The sequence below is a fragment of the Mastomys coucha genome, unplaced genomic scaffold (genome assembly GCF_008632895.1).
Source record: "Mastomys coucha isolate ucsf_1 unplaced genomic scaffold, UCSF_Mcou_1 pScaffold5, whole genome shotgun sequence".
Classification (NCBI taxonomy): Eukaryota; Metazoa; Chordata; class Mammalia; order Rodentia; family Muridae; genus Mastomys; species Mastomys coucha.
The window spans coordinates 57,578,871-57,596,139 of record NW_022196911.1 but is presented as its reverse complement, the minus strand read 5'-3'; the positions used below and the strand labels follow the sequence as shown (position 1 = coordinate 57,596,139).

General features: G+C 38.4%; 1 protein-coding gene across 1 annotated transcript in view; it reads left to right on the top strand.

Annotated features, from left to right (window-relative positions):
• LOC116077206 (nuclear receptor corepressor 1-like) overlaps positions 1–16,800 on the top strand; it is a 61,403-nt gene extending 44,603 nt beyond the window's left edge. Inside the window, exons 6-9 of the mRNA XM_031351577.1 lie at positions 7,034–7,147; positions 13,959–14,015; positions 14,539–14,591; positions 14,922–16,800. Of these exons, the coding sequence (XP_031207437.1) occupies positions 7,034–7,147; positions 13,959–14,015; positions 14,539–14,591; positions 14,922–14,952 (255 nt within the window). The 3' untranslated portion in view covers positions 14,953–16,800. The remainder of the gene's footprint in view (positions 1–7,033; positions 7,148–13,958; positions 14,016–14,538; positions 14,592–14,921) is intronic.
• Positions 16,801–17,269: the final 469 nt, after the last annotated feature.

The following is a 17,269-nucleotide window of genomic DNA, read 5'->3' as shown; positions in this document are numbered from 1 at the left end:
TTTTGAGGGTTGGGGTGAGGTTCGAGACAGGGTTTCTCTCTGTGGGCCTGGCTGTCTTGGAATTCACTCTGTAGACCAGCCTGGCCTCGAACTCAGAAATCTACCTGCCTCTTGTCTCCCAAGTGCTGGGATTAAAGGTGTGTACCACCACTGTCTGGCTTCTTCCTGAGTTTTGACTTTTATTTTTGCTATTAATTTGCTTTGATATATCAAAGTTTTATAATTTTGTTGGTATAATGTATTTACTTTTTAAATTATTTGTAGTTTTGTTGTTTTAGCTAAGAACTTTGCCTAATACTAAATCACAAAATTTAGTATTTTTTCTTATATAAATTTTATTGTTTAATACTTTTGATCTTATTTATGAACATGATTCTGTTTTATGATAAAAAGAATTTATTTTCAGGTATATATGTGTAGGACAATTTATAATATCCTAAACTGCTGCTTACATTATTTTTTAATCCTGTGAACTATTTTTTGTGCCATTCTCAAAGTGAGGGTCAACATTTATTTTTGTTTTGTGTGATGTTAATTGAAAAGTTTGGGCTGGCAAGATGACTCAGTGGTAAATAAGTTTTCCTTCAACACTGACTGAGAACCTAAGTATAAGTTTTGTCATTGGTGATGACACAGGCCTTTCATCCTAGCACCTGGGAGTCAGAGGCTAGAGGATCTGAGTTGGAGGCCAGCCTGGTCTACAGAGCTAGTTGCAGGACAGCCAGGGCTACACAAAGAAACCCTGTCTCTAACCTTTCCATCCCTTCCTTCCCCCAAAAATCTGACTTTTACAAGTTGTCCTCTGACCTCCACATATGAAATGTGCTTTATGTGATCACAGCAGGCAAACACACAAACAAATAAACATTAAAAAGTTTTTATTCCTGTTTTTCTATTGCTTTATGCTTTTAAAGTAATGTTTTTATTTTATTACTGATTTTTTTTTTTTTTTTAAATTTGGCTTTTGGAGACAGGGTTTCTCTGTGTAGCCCTGGCTGTCCTGGAACTCACTCTGTAGACCAGGCTGGCCTCGAACTCAGAAATCCACTTGCCTCTGCCGCCTAAATGCTGCTGGGATTAAAGGCATGCGCCACCACTGTCTGGCTGGAATGTTGAGTTTTGTTGAGTTTTATTCACAAAGAAATGCTTGTTTTACATTTGTTTGTTAGTCATGTAGTTTTTTTCCTTTTAATCTGTTAGTTTTAAAAGGCCTGTGCACTTCTAGGGTTAGCTTTACTTGTGCTACATTATCTAATTTTTTTTTTTAATGTATAAAGTTATTTATTTTTAAAAGTTATTAAGTCAAATAAATTTATTTAAGGGATTTGATTTCTTTGCTGTCTGTCCAGGTCATCTGAAAATAGCCCTTTCTCAAGGGTATGTCCAACTGTGCTTTTCAGCCCTTTCTTTTTATCTGTCCTTGGTTTAATGGCACAGTCACACAACTTCTAAGTTATTAACCTAACATGGGGACACTCTTACCCATTATCTAATTTTTAAACAGATTTATTTTTTTCGAGACAGGGTTTCTCTGTATAGCCCTGGCTGTCCTGGAACTCACTCTGTAGTGTGCCACCGGGTGGTGGCACATGCCTTAAATCTCAGCACTTGGGAGGTAGACGCAGGTGGATTTCTGAGTTCGAGGCCAGCCTGGTCTACAGAGTGAGTTCCAGGACAGCCAGGGCTACACAGAGAAACCCTGTCTCGAAAACACCAAAATAAACAAACAAATAAATAAATAAGTAAATTGCTAGTTAATTCAACAATATTTATTTGGGGATTTAAATTTAAAAAGCAATTTTTTTCTTGAGACAAGGTCATATATATAACTCAGACTAGCTTTGAACCCCAATTCCTTAGACTAGTGGTTCTCGACCTTCCTAATGCTGTGACTCTTTAAATACAGTTCCTCATATTGGGTTGACGCCAAACCATAAAATTGTTTTTGTTGCTACTTCATAACTGTAATTTTGCTGTTGTTATGAATTGTAATGTAAATATCTGATATGCTAGAGCTCTGACCCTTTGGAAAAGATTGTTCAGTCCCCAAAGAGATCATGACCCATAGGTTGAGAACCACTGCCTTAAACTGACTTGGAACTCAATGTAATCTTCCTGCCTTTCTTGATCGGTGGAATTAGAGGGGTGAATCACTGCACTTACCTGTTCCATACTGTTCCTTTCTTTGAAAAAAATATTGTATGTTTGCATGCATGTACACGTGCCTCAGTGCATGGAAATTATAGAATAGATTTACTTCTCTATTTCTACCTTTACGTGGTAGGTGACTTAGTTTGCTGTAAAGAGACACCATGACCAATACAAGTCTTATAAAAGGACATCATTTAATTGGGGCTGGCTTACATGTTCAGAAATTTAGTCCATTATCATCAAGGCAGGAGTATGGCTATGTCTAATCCAGCATGGAGCTGAGGGTTCTACATCTTTATCCAAAGGCAGCCAGGAACAGACTGTCTTCAGGCAGCTAGGAGGAGGTCTCAAAGCCCAGTTCATAGTGACACACTTCCTCCAACAAGGCCACACCTCCTAACAGTTACACTCCCAAGGGGCAAGCATATTCAGACTGCCACATTTCACTCCCTGGCCCCCACAGGCTTTTTAAACACATGAGTCTATGGAGGCCATAACTAGTCACAGCATAAACATTTAGTCTAACTTCAAAATTCCCATAACTCAAGTCCCTCCAATCTCAACTATGTTTAAAAGTCTCTTCTGAGATCCATCCAGTCTCTTAACTGTAATCCTCTATAAAGTCAAGAATCAAAAAGCAGATCACTTACCTCCAACATCACAGGATATACATTACCATCCCAAAATTCCATAGCAAGGAAAGACTGAACCAAAGCAAGACAGGAAAAACTCCAAACCGCATTTCCATGTCTGATGTCAAAGCACTCTTCAGCTCTAATTTCTTTTTCATCTTTATTAACTGCAACAAACATCTTTCTTCTGGTCTGGTTTCATTTCCTACTAGCAGCTTTCCTCAGCAGGTATTCCATGGCTCTGGTATCTAGAACCTCTTGTGGTCTCCAAGGCAACTTCAACCTTATAGCTTCTTATCCCAGTGTCTGGGATCCACACATAATCTTCTGGGCTCCTCCAAAGTGCTTGTGTCACTTCTCCAGCTCTGCCCTCTGTAGCACTCTAGGCTCTGGTTGACTCCATTCCACTGCTGCTGCTGTTCTTGGTGGTCATCCCATGGTACTGGCATCTCCAATACACTGGGATCTTCTGCTGCAACTAAGCTTCCTCAATAGGCTCTCTTCATGGTGCCAAGCCTCATCTTCTTTGCATGACCCCTTCAGTCTTCGGCCTTTGACTGCAATTGTGGCTGCACCTTCATCAGTGAACTTCCAAACTTCACTGTGACCTTCTCACAGTGCCAAGCTTCAGCTTTTCTCCATGACTCCTTCATGCCTTCAAAACCATTACCACCTGTGTGACTCTCAAACATTACCAAGTCCAGCTGCAGCATGAGGTACAACCTTGGCTATCTCTGGAACACAGGTTCTTTGTGCTCTTAGAAAACACTTTCCTGAAGATTTCACCTCAGTGGTGCTGGTCTCTTCTTAATCACCACCAATTTCCTAGCTCTGGCTAACCAGCATCAATTAATTGTCCCAGTAGTCTCCTCCTCTTGACTATAAAGTCAGAGACACATGGGCAAAGCTGCGAAAGTTCAGCTGCTTTCTGGGGCTGGAACATGGTCCCCTTGCTATATTACATCATCATCACCAGCTTTTTGTTTTCCAATGGTTTCCTTCACTGCCCAAGCTTGGCTGTCCCGAAATGTGCTCTGTAGACTGACTTTGAACTCAGATCTGCATGGTTCTGGTTCCTTTTTTTTTTTTTCTCGAGACAGGGTTTCTCTGTGTAGCCCTGGCTGTCCTGGAACTCATTCCGTAGACCAGAAATCCACCTGCCTCTGCCTCCTAAATGCTGGGATTAAAGGCGTGTACCACCACCGCCCGGCTGGTTCTGACTCTTGAATTCCAAGCTTAAAGGTGTGTAAAGCTGGGGCTGGAGAGATGGGGCTCGGTGGTTAAGAGCACTGACTGCTCTACCAGAGGTCCTGAGTTCAAATCCCAGCAACCACATGGTGGCTCACAACCATCCCTAACAAGACCTGATTCCCTTGTCTGAAGACAGGTACAGTGTACTTGCATATAATAAATAAAATATTTTTTTTAAAAAAAGGTATGTAAAGCTGGACCTAAGCTTTTCTTTACCTGGAATTTGCTTTGTTTAAGACTTGCCTTGAACTCAGAGATCTGCTTATCTGTGTCTCCTATCTTCAAGTGATAGCAAAAAGCAGCCATGTTTTTCACCAAAACATCATAAGAACTGTCTCTAGCCCATATACTAAAATTCTCCACCACTGAACCCTCTGGGCCAGCAGGCCTGCACAGTTCAAATCACCCTCAGTAACACTGTCTTCCATATTCGTACGGGGATGGTCCATTAAGCCCCACTTTAAGCATTTCATGGCTTTCCAAATTGGGGGAAAATGGGATTCTCCAGATCTACATTCTTCCAATAAAAACATGATCAGGCCTGTCACAGCAATACCCTAGTCCCTGGTACCAAGTTCTATCTTAGAGTTTCCATTTCCATGAAGAGACACCATGACCAGAGCAACTCTATAAAGGACAACATTTAATTGGGCCTGGCTTACAGGTTCAGAGTTTCAGTCCATTATCATCAAGGCAGGAGTATGGCAGCATCCAGGTAGGCATGGAGCTGGAGGTGCTAAGCCAGGAGCAAACTGTCTTCAGGCAGCTAGGAGGAGGGTCTTAAAGCCCATCCCCAGTGACACACTTCCTCCAACAAGGCCACACCTCCAACAAGGCCATACCTTCTAATAGTGACATGCCCTGGGCCAGGCATTACCATTCATGGGTTTCCTGCATAGGGGCTCAGGTAATCAGGCAAGTGCTTTTACCCGCCATACCATCTTGCTAGACTCTACTATTTCTTTCTTATCTGCCCCTTCCTATTTTGGTAAGATCTGACCTTGCTGTATTATTTCTAAACTCTGAAATAGTTAAACATTGTAATTATTTCATTCGTAAGTGTGTGGCAGAACTTAAACATTGGTTAAATCAGCTTGATCTAGTGGAGATATTTATGTGTGTGTGTATGTGTAGTAAAGATTTTTTTCTACTGGTGATTCCAGTATTTTTTTTGTTTGTTTTAATTCATTTTTGGTTTTCATTACATCCTGACCACAGATTCCCCTCCCTCTACTCCTCCCAGACCACCCATAATCCTCAAGTATTTTTTTAAAGTGCAATTATAGTTCTTTTAGAAGAAAGTTGTCCCATCATTTTAGTGAGTTTAATTGTATTCTCTCTATATAATACTTTCTGTTTCTTCCTTTTTTTGGTTTTATTCCAAGCCATTTGATTGTTTGTTCCCCATGCTGTTCCCCTTCCCAGTTCCCATTCCCTTTCCTTTCATAGTGCACACTACTCCTGCATGGGATTTCTAAGGGAATTCTTCACATTCATCTTTGCATGTGTATGTGTATGTTTGTAAATGCATATATGATAGTGTGTGTGCATGTGGAGCCTAGAGAAGAGCCTCAGTTGTACTTGATGAGCTGTGTGTGTGATGGAGTATGTACATGAAGGTTTGTGTGTTCATGTGGACAGAGGCCAGAGGCCAGCCTCAAGTGTTGTTCTTTAGGTGCTGTCAACCTTAGTTTTGGCGACAGGGTCTCACTGGCCTAGCACACCCTGATCATGCCAGGCTTCTACCTGTGTCTGCCTTCTCAGGATGGGACTACAAGCATGTGTTATCAAGCTTAGCTCTTTTTCTGTGGGTCCTGGGAGCTGTGAACTCTGGGTCCCTGTGCATGCAAGCCAAGTACTTTGTCAACTGAGTTATCTCTCCAGCTCTCATTTCTCTTTTTTGTCATGTCTCACTCCCCACTCCCCTTTATGTCCCTGTTGGGTGTGGTCTAATTTACAGGACCTTACTATTGGTCTTCCTTGATAGTATAGATTTTCTTTTCTTTTTTTGTCTTTTCGACACAGGGTTTCTCTTTATAGTCCCAGCTGTCCTGGAACTCACTCTGTAGACCAGGCTGGCCTTGAACTCAGAAATCCGCCTGCCTCTGCCTCCCAAGTGCTGGGATTAAAGGCGTGCGCCACCACTGCTGGGCTTAGATCATTTTTTTCCCCCTCTCCCTTATACTAGACTTAACTCTACCTAATCATCTATGTGACTATTTGTTGAGCATTTACTAGGTTTTAGGTTGGAAAAAAAAAAGCGATAAAGGCGGGTACATTCCTGTTTACAGTAATAGGTAATATTTACTATGTTTTTAGAATTGCAGTATGTTATGTATAGATCATTTAGTCCTTGTATTAAAAACTATATGATAAATAGTATGTTATCCCTGCTTCATGTGTGAGTGACCTGAGTAATTGCTTAAGTTAAGGAAAACATAAGTATAATTATGTGTTCATGCTCAAACCTAGACAGACTAACAGCCTAATAAATAGCCTTCTGCTTTATAATTTATGTGCCAGTTGTTGAGTACCTCCTGACAAGATGAGTGTCAATAGATAGAAAGATTGGGTTTGGACGCGGTACTACACTGAGCTAGTAATTCGTACTCTATCCCTTTTTTTACCGTATTAAATCACAAGTACCATGTATCTGTAACATGCAACTTTCCTCAATGTTGTCAAAGGTTATTCTCATAGGGGTATAATAAGGTTCTTTCCTTAAACTTAATTTCTCTTTAATGTTTCTCTTTATCAAAATTGAAATATTCAAGGTTTTTTCTTTTGGTTATACATCTGTCTGTCTTAGTATGATTTGTGATGTTTAGTTATTAAAATGGATCTGGTTATTTTCTTTTGCACTCTTGGATCCTTGAGACCCTTTTAGAGTAAATGCTTATCCTGTAGAACAACATGAAGTACACAGTCGCCTGGGTTCTCTCTGGCTAGTGATTAGTGATCTACAGCAGATGTCTAACAGTTTTTTCTTGATCTCTTAGCAACAGCTAGAAGAAGAAGCAGCTAAGCCCCCTGAGCCGGAGAAGCCTGTGTCCCCTCCTCCTGTGGAACAAAAACACCGTAGTATTGTCCAAATTATTTATGATGAGAATCGGGTAAGTTTAGATTTCTTCTGACAACATATGCCTTGAAGCCTGTTTGACTTTATTTTCCAGTATATTTCTGAGTATATCCTATTCTAATCATATTAAAATGTGAGTTGTTTTGCCCTATATATTATATAAATATTACTCAGTGATTAGAATTTTATCATCTAATTCTCCTATCATACCCATATTCTTATGTAAATTGGATAGCACATAATATACAACAGCCATTCTGTAGCTTTTTACTTTTTTTTTTTTTTTTTTTTTTTTTTTTTTTTTTTTTTTTTGAGACAGGCAACTACCTGTAGTCCCAGATAGCATGGGCCTCTCTACTTGGCAATATAGACTCGGCCAGCCTCTTAAGTGGAAGCAGCCTCTTCCTTTGCCTTCTGAGTGTTACATATCATTATGCTTGCTTACAAGTTTTTTGTTTTGTTTTTGTTTCAAATCAGGGTCTTTCTTTGTAGCCTGTGTGCAGGATGACTTAAAGCTCACAGACTTGTGCTTGCCTGTGCCTCTTAAGCTAGAGACAGAGGGGTGTGCTGCTGTGTCCTCCCTGCATTCTTCTAATATTTGCTTATGGTGCATTTAATATCAAAGCCTAATTGGTCACATTTCAGTACAAATGACCTTTGGATGGGGGAAAGAATTTTGTTATTAGCCTGAGAGTTAATAATTGGGTTATGGCTGACTTTAAAAAGTTCAGTGTGGACTTTGACCTTTAGGTGGATTTTGCCTTTTCATTTTTATTAAAACAATTTCATGTTTTATTCTCTAAATTTGGAAATTTTCACCAGTTAGGAAATCCAGGACATAGTTCTGTGAGTTGTGTTTGTAATGACAGTGTTAGTTTTTGATCAGTAACTTTGGAGTGAAAGGAAAACTACTTTCAGTTCAATATAAAGAAACATTGTAACAAAAAAACAAAAACAAAAAAAAGCTGGGTGGTGGTGGCTTAATCCCAGCACTTGGGAGGCAGAGGCAAGAGGATTTCTGAGTTTGAGGCCAGTCTGGTCTACAGAGTGAGTTCCAGGACCGCCAAGGCTATACAGAGAAACCCTGTCTCGAAAAAACCAAAAAAAAAAAAAAAAAAAACCATTGCATCAAAGAAGCTTAGCAATAAACTTCTGGATGTCCTTAATCTAGAAAATATAATTGAGTTTAAATATTATGGAAGACAATAGCTAATAGTAATCATAAGTCAAAATTAGGATTATTGTTTAAATTCATTTTCTTTGTTCTAAGTTGGTTGATCAGAATCTATGTTTTATATAGATTGTCAGTAGCATAGTAGCCAGATCTGAAAGTATAATTGTCCATATACAAAGCAACTACTAGATGCATTATGCTGTAAAATGGTTAGCTATTTTAGAACACTAACTAGTTCTTTTAACTCCCTTCCAACCCTCTCCCAGTTTTCAGGCCAGCCCCTTCCAATGTTTTTCCAAACTATTCTTCCCTCAGTCTGTTTAAACAGTCCTTCTCCCAGTTTTCCCAATGCTAGCAGCTCCAAATGATAACAACTGTTCTGGCCTCTCTGCTCAGCTCAACTTCTCCTGGCTCAGCTGTCTTCTAACAATATCTTCTACACCAACTGTCTTCTCACTGTGCTAACCAATTCACTTTCTGAGTCTCAGCTCGCTTTTAAATATCCTTTCCTATTCCCAGAAATCCAAGAGGCAACCAACACTGTTCCTAGCATGTTCAAGACCTTAGTTGGCCCTAGCATCACTATAACCAGTTTAAAGAGAGGAAGGCAACCCTATCAATACTTACATAGGCAAAAAAATTAGATTGTCATCAAATTACGACAGTATTTTAGGCCAGGAAAAAAAAAATGGGACAGGCTTCAGAGACTTAAGGTATGAAATGTGAACAAACAACAGTAAGAAGGCTTATAGAAAAAGTCATAGAATAATAGTTAGTACCAAGAAAGTAGAGAATATTGTTCTTATTAGCCCTTCCTGAGGAATGAGTAAGTGAATGAGTTGTAGGTAATTAAGATAAGAGAGATCTTAGGATAAGGACTAGCATTATAGACAGAGTTTACCTGAAGAACCAATTCTAAATAAGAGTCAAGAATGCGTGATGTTTACCTTTATATTCTTATTTAATGCAGATATAGTATGGCAGTAAAAAGTGTCAGAATGGGAAGTCTGTTTAAAAAATACTTTAATAGGGCTGGTGAGATGGCTCAGTAGGTAAAGGCACTGACTACTCTTCCGAAGGTCCTGAGTTCAAATCCCAGCAACCACATGGTGGCTCACAATCACCCGTAATGAGATCTGATGCCCTCTTCTGGTGAGTGCGAAGGCAGCTACAGTGTACTTACATATAATAAATAAATAAATCTTTAAAATAAAAACTTCAGTATACTTCTGTATATTATGTTCTGTGGAGTTATGATGCTAAAATATTTGTATGGCCATTCTGAGCCTTTTACCTCAATAGTATGTTTTACAGTAGATGAATAACAAAGAAGTGGGTGCTGGGGAGATGCTTCAGTCTGTAAAGTGCTTGCTGCACAAGCTTGAGGATATAAATTCAGATCCCCAACATTCATGTAAAAAGCTGAGTGTTCGAGCACTTATCTGTGATGTGAACACTTGGGAAGTAGAGATGGAAAGATCCTTGGGTCTTGCAGGCCAGTCAGCCTAGCCAAATTAGCGAGGTTCAGGTTCAATGAGAGATCCTGTCTCCTCCCCGCCCCTGTGAGCCCCCAAAGTATGCTAAGCAACCAAAGAGGACACAGGATATGCACACGCACCATACACACTAAAAAAAAGTAAGGTGGGGAAAGGGAAAAATTTGAATTCATCATTTAAAAAAATATAAAAGTAATCTTGAACTTCTACATTTGTATATGTTTGAATAAATAGTTGAGAGTCATATAAAGTATACTTCTATGTTGTAAATGTCATATGCTGGTTAAAGTATAGGCAATTAATTCTGAACTGGTTGGGCTTAGAATGGGTACAGTTTATTGAATGGCTAGAATAAGCTACATGAAGATGCATCTAATGAAGTTGGAAGACAGTAGGGAAGAGTGATAAGTATCAACACATGCTGTACCTAGAGCAAGGCTGTAGCTCAGAGTAGACAGTTTGCCCTACATCTGAAACAAGGGAAAGAAGCCAGGTGGTGGGTGCGCATGCCTTTAATCACAGCACTTGGGAGGCACAGGCAGGCAGATCTCTGAGTTTGAGGCCAGTATAGAGCAAGTTCCAGGGCAGCCAGGGCTACACAGAAAAACTCTGATTTGAAAAATTAAAGTAATCCAAACCAAACAAGAAAGACCCCTCAGTACTACATTACTAGGGCTAGTGACCTTCTTGGCCAATTTTTTTACCTGTGTTAAACCAAGAGAGTGGAGCTGATAGACAACTAAACTTGTTTTAATGTCTAAGATTTTAGTATTAGTTTATTTTAAAATAAAGTGAATTCAGTGATACTTGTTACATTTTAAAATAAGCTTATTTTACACACTAAACAATTCTAAATTAGTGAATGTCGTAGTTTGCTAATTGGGATGTGAAGACTGAAAATCAAGATCTGATAGAGAATTTGTGTTTTTATTTATGTAAGTGTTTTTATTAGATAGTGAGATAAATGTTTCTTAGTACCCAGTATCAAATCTGAAACTCCTTTTATACCTTTTCTATTTTGATCATTTCCTTTTGGTTTCTTGTTCCTTCTACAAACTAAGAATAGCCAAACTTGATGTCTCAGTATGAGACTTAGCTTCCTACATTGAAATTTTTTTTCCCGTTAACTCACTCTTAGTAATTGTCAGAATCTGTTTTCTTTCAGATACTCTCTTGGTATCCCTTTCTACTGGTTTGTAGTTTGTTGTTCTGGAGTTCTCTGATCATAGCAGGTGCTCCTACAGTAGTGGAGGGAAGCTCCTGGGGTGTCCACCAGCTCTGCGGTGCTGTCCTTGCCGTGCTACCTTATGTAAGACCTGCACTGTTTCCGCAGCTTAGGACAGAAGAATGCCATAGTATCAGAAGTATTTCACTTACTCTTTATGTAGTGGCTGTAAGTGCTTCTTTCTGTTCAGATGGAAGGGTATCCTGGGACTCAGAAGTCATGCAGCCATACAGCTCTGAGGGGAAAAGGTGTCCCAGTGGAAGAGCATCCTGAGACAAGGGAGTTGAGGAACCACACAGCTCTTAGGATGCCTCCTCATCAAAGGTGTTGAACTCCCTTGGGAGGCATCCTCAGTTGCGCTGAGAAGCTCAGGAGCTTCAACCCTGCTCTTTCTTCACTTCTCTTCTTCATTGTTTCATTGCTTCTTCCAATGAGAGAGTCACACCAGTCATGAAATTGCACAAGAGAGATTTATTGGGAGGGTCCAGGGTGGGGAAGGTTGAATCTAGGGATGTCTGCCCTCTGCTCTCAGAAGTTGGGCAGCAGGAAATTTAAGAAAGGCCTATATTTTTTGGTGTGTGTGTATGTGTGTGTGTGTGTGTGTGTGTGTGTGTGTGTGTGTAGATTTTCAGGGCACAGATTTCTAGATTAAGGATTGGTAGGATTTCAAGTCCTGAGCTTAGAGAGCTCAGGGTTTGGTGGGTTTTTCTGTTCAGGGATTGGTTTTTCTTCACCCCTCTTTCATTGCATCAGGCCCATGGGTTAGGATGGGACGTCTTCAGCTGGCTTTTGTTGGGGTTCCATCTCTGGGGGAGGATGGAGAAGAGGCGCTGCCACTCTGGACAGCTCCAGCAGTGGTGTTTCACCAAGGCTGTGGTGCTAAGGCAAGAAGGAAGGTGTCACTGCTGTGTACATACAGCTCCTCAAGAAGGCAGTAGGCTGGGGCAGGAAAGGTGTGGCCACTGTGCACAGCTCTTTGAAGGTTGTAGGCCGGGGATATATGGCACCTACATTTTCACGGGAGCCTCCATTTTTTAACACCTCCTAGGGGTTGGGGGAGCTTCTTACTGCAGCTGTAGGCTGAGACAGGAAGGAGGGGCCAGCCACCACAGATTTGAGCATCTTGGGGACTACAGTGGCAGTCTTAGTACTTTAGGAATTACACTTGTTGTGGCTGAAGTCATAGACACCATTATGTATAAGAAGTCTTTCCTTTATTTATAAAGTTGGGGATGAGGGTGGGGAAACTGCCTAAAAGGAGACCTTTAAATCTGGCATCAGGAGAGAAAAGTTACCTTGGTTCATGTTTAAACTTCAAACTTCAGCTTGTTTTCTCTCTAAACAGACTCTGCCTGAACTATTTTTTTTTTTTAGACAGTTTGAGTTGCTTTATCTTTGTTCAGTTATACATTCCCAAAATATTTGTAGGTGCTCTAATTTCAGAATAAAAATATGTAAGGTAACTATGGTTAATATGTAATGGAGAAGATTGTGGAAATAGTTTATATTTAGGCTGGATGGTTTGCCACAGAACACGGCACAGAAGAAAGATGTTGGGCTGAGGGCAACTGTGCAATCAGATCTCTCTCCTCCTATGGATTCTTGGGACCAGACTCAGGTCTTCAGGCTTATTCATCAAGTGCTTTTACCCACTGAGCCATTTCTCTGTCCCTACCTAACCTTCCTAGCAGAAGTTTCCAGTCTCCATTAAGTGTTTTCAGTGCCTTTACTCTACGTTGTTGAGTCTGTCTTCAGGCAGTCTGGTGTGTGTCCTACATGTGAAGTACACTTGTTCTTTAATATCCAGCTCAAGTATTATTTTCTCTGTAAGGCTTTAGGGATTGTTATTTTTATACTGGAATTGGTTATTTTTTCCCCCTATTGTTTCCTTGATGTCTAGTGTCTTAGTGTCTATGTGCCTGGCACATAGAACACATTCAGTTTGTGTTTTATGAATTAATTACTTCCATGTGTAGACTTAGACTAAAAAGTATATGAAAATGTGAGAGGGGTTTGTATGTGTATTTGAATTGAACCCAGGGCCTAAGGCTAGGTAAGTAATTTTATCAACTGAACTATATATATATCCAGCCCAATTGGAAGATTAAACAAATTTATGCCAAACTATTCATTCATAGGCTAAAACTTTTTACATTTATTTATTTATTTATTTTCAAGTGTGCATTTGTGCCAGTACATGTGTGACATGGTACATATAGAGAGGCTAGTTGCTGGAGTCAGTTCTTTGTTTGATACTATGGGTTCCAGGGATGAGACCATTGATGGCAAGTAACTTCTTGATGGCCCAGTTACTTTGTTCTTGGCAAGGAAGATCCTGTTACAGGGTGCTTTGGTTTCAATTAATTTTACTTTTGAAAACTGGCATGTTAAATATGTGATTAAATTTTTATTTTATTACAAGTAATGTTCAGAGTAAAACTAGCTATTTCTTTGTTCTTCAATTATTGTGTAGGTTTCCTTGTAACTAGAGAAGAGAACTTTATATGTTTATTTTAGAACTTTATGCTTTAAATTTTATTAATAGCAGCATGAATTAAATATTTAAAATACTTGGGATACATTTCCCAATTTAAACTCTATTCCTTCTCTCTAAGTTCTCAATATTTTATTAACTTCTTAATTGTTTAGATATTGTTTTTACTACAGATACTTGGTGTTGAATAGATATTTGATTGAGTTTGGTAAGAAAACCCTATTAAATTTAAATTAGAGAATGCAGGTATCATAACTCAGTGGTAGAACACTCGTCTCAAATGCAGGGAACTCTGGTTCAGTCCCTAGGATAAGGGGAAGTTAGAGTGTTTCAGCATAAAGTGAGATAAAGTCAGCTGCAGACTAGTCTTAGGGACGTATTTTCAAATAGGTAGTTATTTTTCGTTGAGGTAATGTAATTTTAAATTATACAATACAATAATGTTTTTCTCCTTAGAAAAAAGCAGAAGAAGCTCATAAAATATTTGAAGGTCTTGGCCCAAAAGTTGAACTGGTAAGAAATTCCTGTTTTCACTTCTAATGTTGATAGGTTTTTTTGTTTGCTTGTTTTTTAAAATAATTTGTCTTGGGATAAGTGAAATATCCATTTATTTTTGGATAAGTTATATGGTTGGACAGAAAGTTTGTTACAATCTTAAGATAGTTGTGAGTAAGCTTGGTCCCCTTTGTCTGTGCATTATCCTGGGCATGTTTTGTCTGAATAGCCATGATCCCTTCAGGTAGCAGTAGGAAGAAGTAACATACTGTTAGGATAAGGACAGTGTGTAGTTTTCCTTTGCCTTTGAAATTAAAGAGTATGGTGAGGCTTATTTATCATAAGATATAGCAGGTTTGCAAACTTTCTTACTGAAGTAAGAAACAGTAGGAGTTAAACAGTAGGGAAACCTGACACCTGCAGGTTTTGTTGCGATACTGTGATTTAGGGCCATGTAGGTAATTTCATATTAAAATGTTTTTTCTTTGTTGCTATAACTACATAGAACACTTTACACATAAATATGTCATTTATTTTATAGCCACTCTATAACCAGCCATCAGATACCAAGGTCTACCATGAGAACATCAAGACGTAAGTACTTACCATCTTTGGAGTTCAATTAAAGAACATGTATTCTATAAAGAAATCATTTTTGTTATCTGCGGACATTATTATAGCATTGTAGGTGTGTTTTAGATTTGTGTAATTTGCTGTTGTTTTACTATATGTTATCTTCCTCTGGCTTTTTGGGGGTTGGGGTAACAGATTTGAGTTTCCGAGGCCAAAAAAAAATGAAATAAATTATTGCATAAAACTAGCTGGTTTTATGATCTGCTAGTAAAAAAAAAGGTGAATACTTAACATTGAAATGGCTTACCTTGAGGCTTGAATTCTTTGCCTCCTGTTTTGTGTTTTTTTCAGTGGAGTACCTGCAAGGCGCATGATGAAGTAAGATAATGAAGCTTTTTCATTTAAGACTAGTGATGACACCGTCCCCCACCAAGCCACATCTGCCATTGCAAAGTAGAAGTGCCACGGATCATTTTATCATTATTCAAAACCCTATTCTAGGGAAATCCCTTCCATGACTCTTGCTAATGACGGTATTTGTAGACCCTTCTGCCATTTAATGTCCTGGTGCCTTGGAAGGCTCAGTCCCCTCATGTGGGTGAGGAGGCTGTTCCAGAATGTAGTTTGCTTTGCCTTGCTCATCCTAGTACCAGGCCTTTTATGGATGCAGATCTTGGAATAAGAAAATAAGTGAAAAGTGAACTTAATTTCTTGATCTGATTGAAGTAAGAGAAGCTAGATAGGCTTTTTTTTTAAATTGTTGTTTAATTATCATACTTTTAGAGAATTTTAGGTGAAGTATTAATAATTGGTGACAAAAATGTGATATTTCTATTTATTTGCATTTAAAAGTATATCCAGAACATTATAATTATTTACTATTACATTTACTAATGAGCACATTATTATTTATATTTTTCCTTTTAACTTTCTGAGACTGTGTACAATAATTGACTACTTTGCAGAACTGGTGGCAAATATATTTGCATGGTAGTATGCATGACAACTATTACAATATAGTAATTTTAATTTCTGTTAAGTATGTAGTTCATAATAAAAGTCATCTATTTAAGAATTTTTCTGGGAGATATTGCCATGGTCTTGAGACCCTTTAAGAGGACATTAGGCTGAACTCATAAAATACATTTTGATTTAGAACTACTTAGCTGTTTAAATGTTTTTAAAAGGAGGATACCAGATATAATTTAGTTGGCTATTTTTAGTGATTTACCCCCCCAAAGCTTCAGTGTGTGTTCTGTCTTCTCTCCCTCAATGTAAGCTGGAAAGCTGCACTGTTTAATTTATTTTCTGTTCTCCACATGGCTTGTGACTAGCTGACTTCACTTAAATCCTTAGCATTTAACATTTGATTTACTGGGTGACATTTACTTTTGAGTAGCATATAATTGCAATAAGAACAATTTGGCATGTAGTGATGATCCTACTGTATGTTACCTTTGAAGTATTCAGATGAACACATTTGCAGAAATCAGTCAGTCACTGTTCAGCAACATTTGCTTTGTATGAAATATCAAGTGTGCCTTTTAAAAATTCTCTCTGTCTCTTGACTGCTTTGTCTTACTGCCAGCTACTGATTGTCTGTGCATATTTGAGTGAAGCCAGTGTCATTGTTAGTCCTGAGTGACAGATAATCCATGAATTTATTTCTACTTTCATTGGCTTTGTATTTTTGCCTGAATAATCAACTTGAAGTTATTTCTGGAAGTAGGCGGGGTATAAATATTTATATATTTGAACTTGCATGACATTGTTTTAGAAGGTCATAGTGCTTCCAACTTGAAAAGTGGTTATGTTACATTAAGACGTGAGAAATTTTTCTGTCTTGTCAGATTGTGGCTCCATAGAGTCTGTTGTATCATATCTGTGGAAGAGAAATCTTCTGTTTTGAGCAGAAGTCACCTCTTTGTAAATATGTTGGTGTGCACTCTCCTTTTACGAGGGAAGTACCTCCTAAAGGTTTCTTTTCCCTTTTACTTCCCTTTCTCAGAGTATATTCAAAGATGCTTGTATCATCAGAATTGTTAAGAATTAGTTACCCCTTAATTATAATATGAAAATTATGTCTTAAAATCAGATGCATGAATTAAAAAATTAACTGTATTATCTTGTTATAGAATGGCAGGAATTCTAGTCCTAATTGGAAAAATTATGAAGTTTTATTTTGCAGGGTGAAAAATAAATTAAAGATTAACTCTGATTGCACCATAAATTTTTAAGTGGTTTGCCTGTCTCCAGTGTCTGGAGAAAGGAAACACATCATTAAGTTGTGCTTTTTCTTAATGTTCTGCAACCATATTTTTCTCTTCTAGAAACCAGGTGATGAGGAAAAAACTCATTTTATTTTTTAAAAGAAGAAATCATGCAAGAAAACAAAGGGTGAGGTCCTATCCTTGTTAACTGAAATGTGTACAGCTTTCCCATTCATGTCATTTAGGCACTCACTTTCCCATTAGCAATCGAGCCTTGATTGTATTGAAACAAGTGCTGATTTAGAACATGACTATGACTTATGTGTGAGACTTAAATATGAGTCTAATCCTAGTGACATTGTAATATCACATTTAACATCATTATCAAATTAATTTCATTAGTTATCTATGTAATATTTTCATTCAGCAAAATGGTGAGTAGTCAAACGACTAAGTAGGATGATGTGCTTTCAGTCTGTTAGGGCTCAA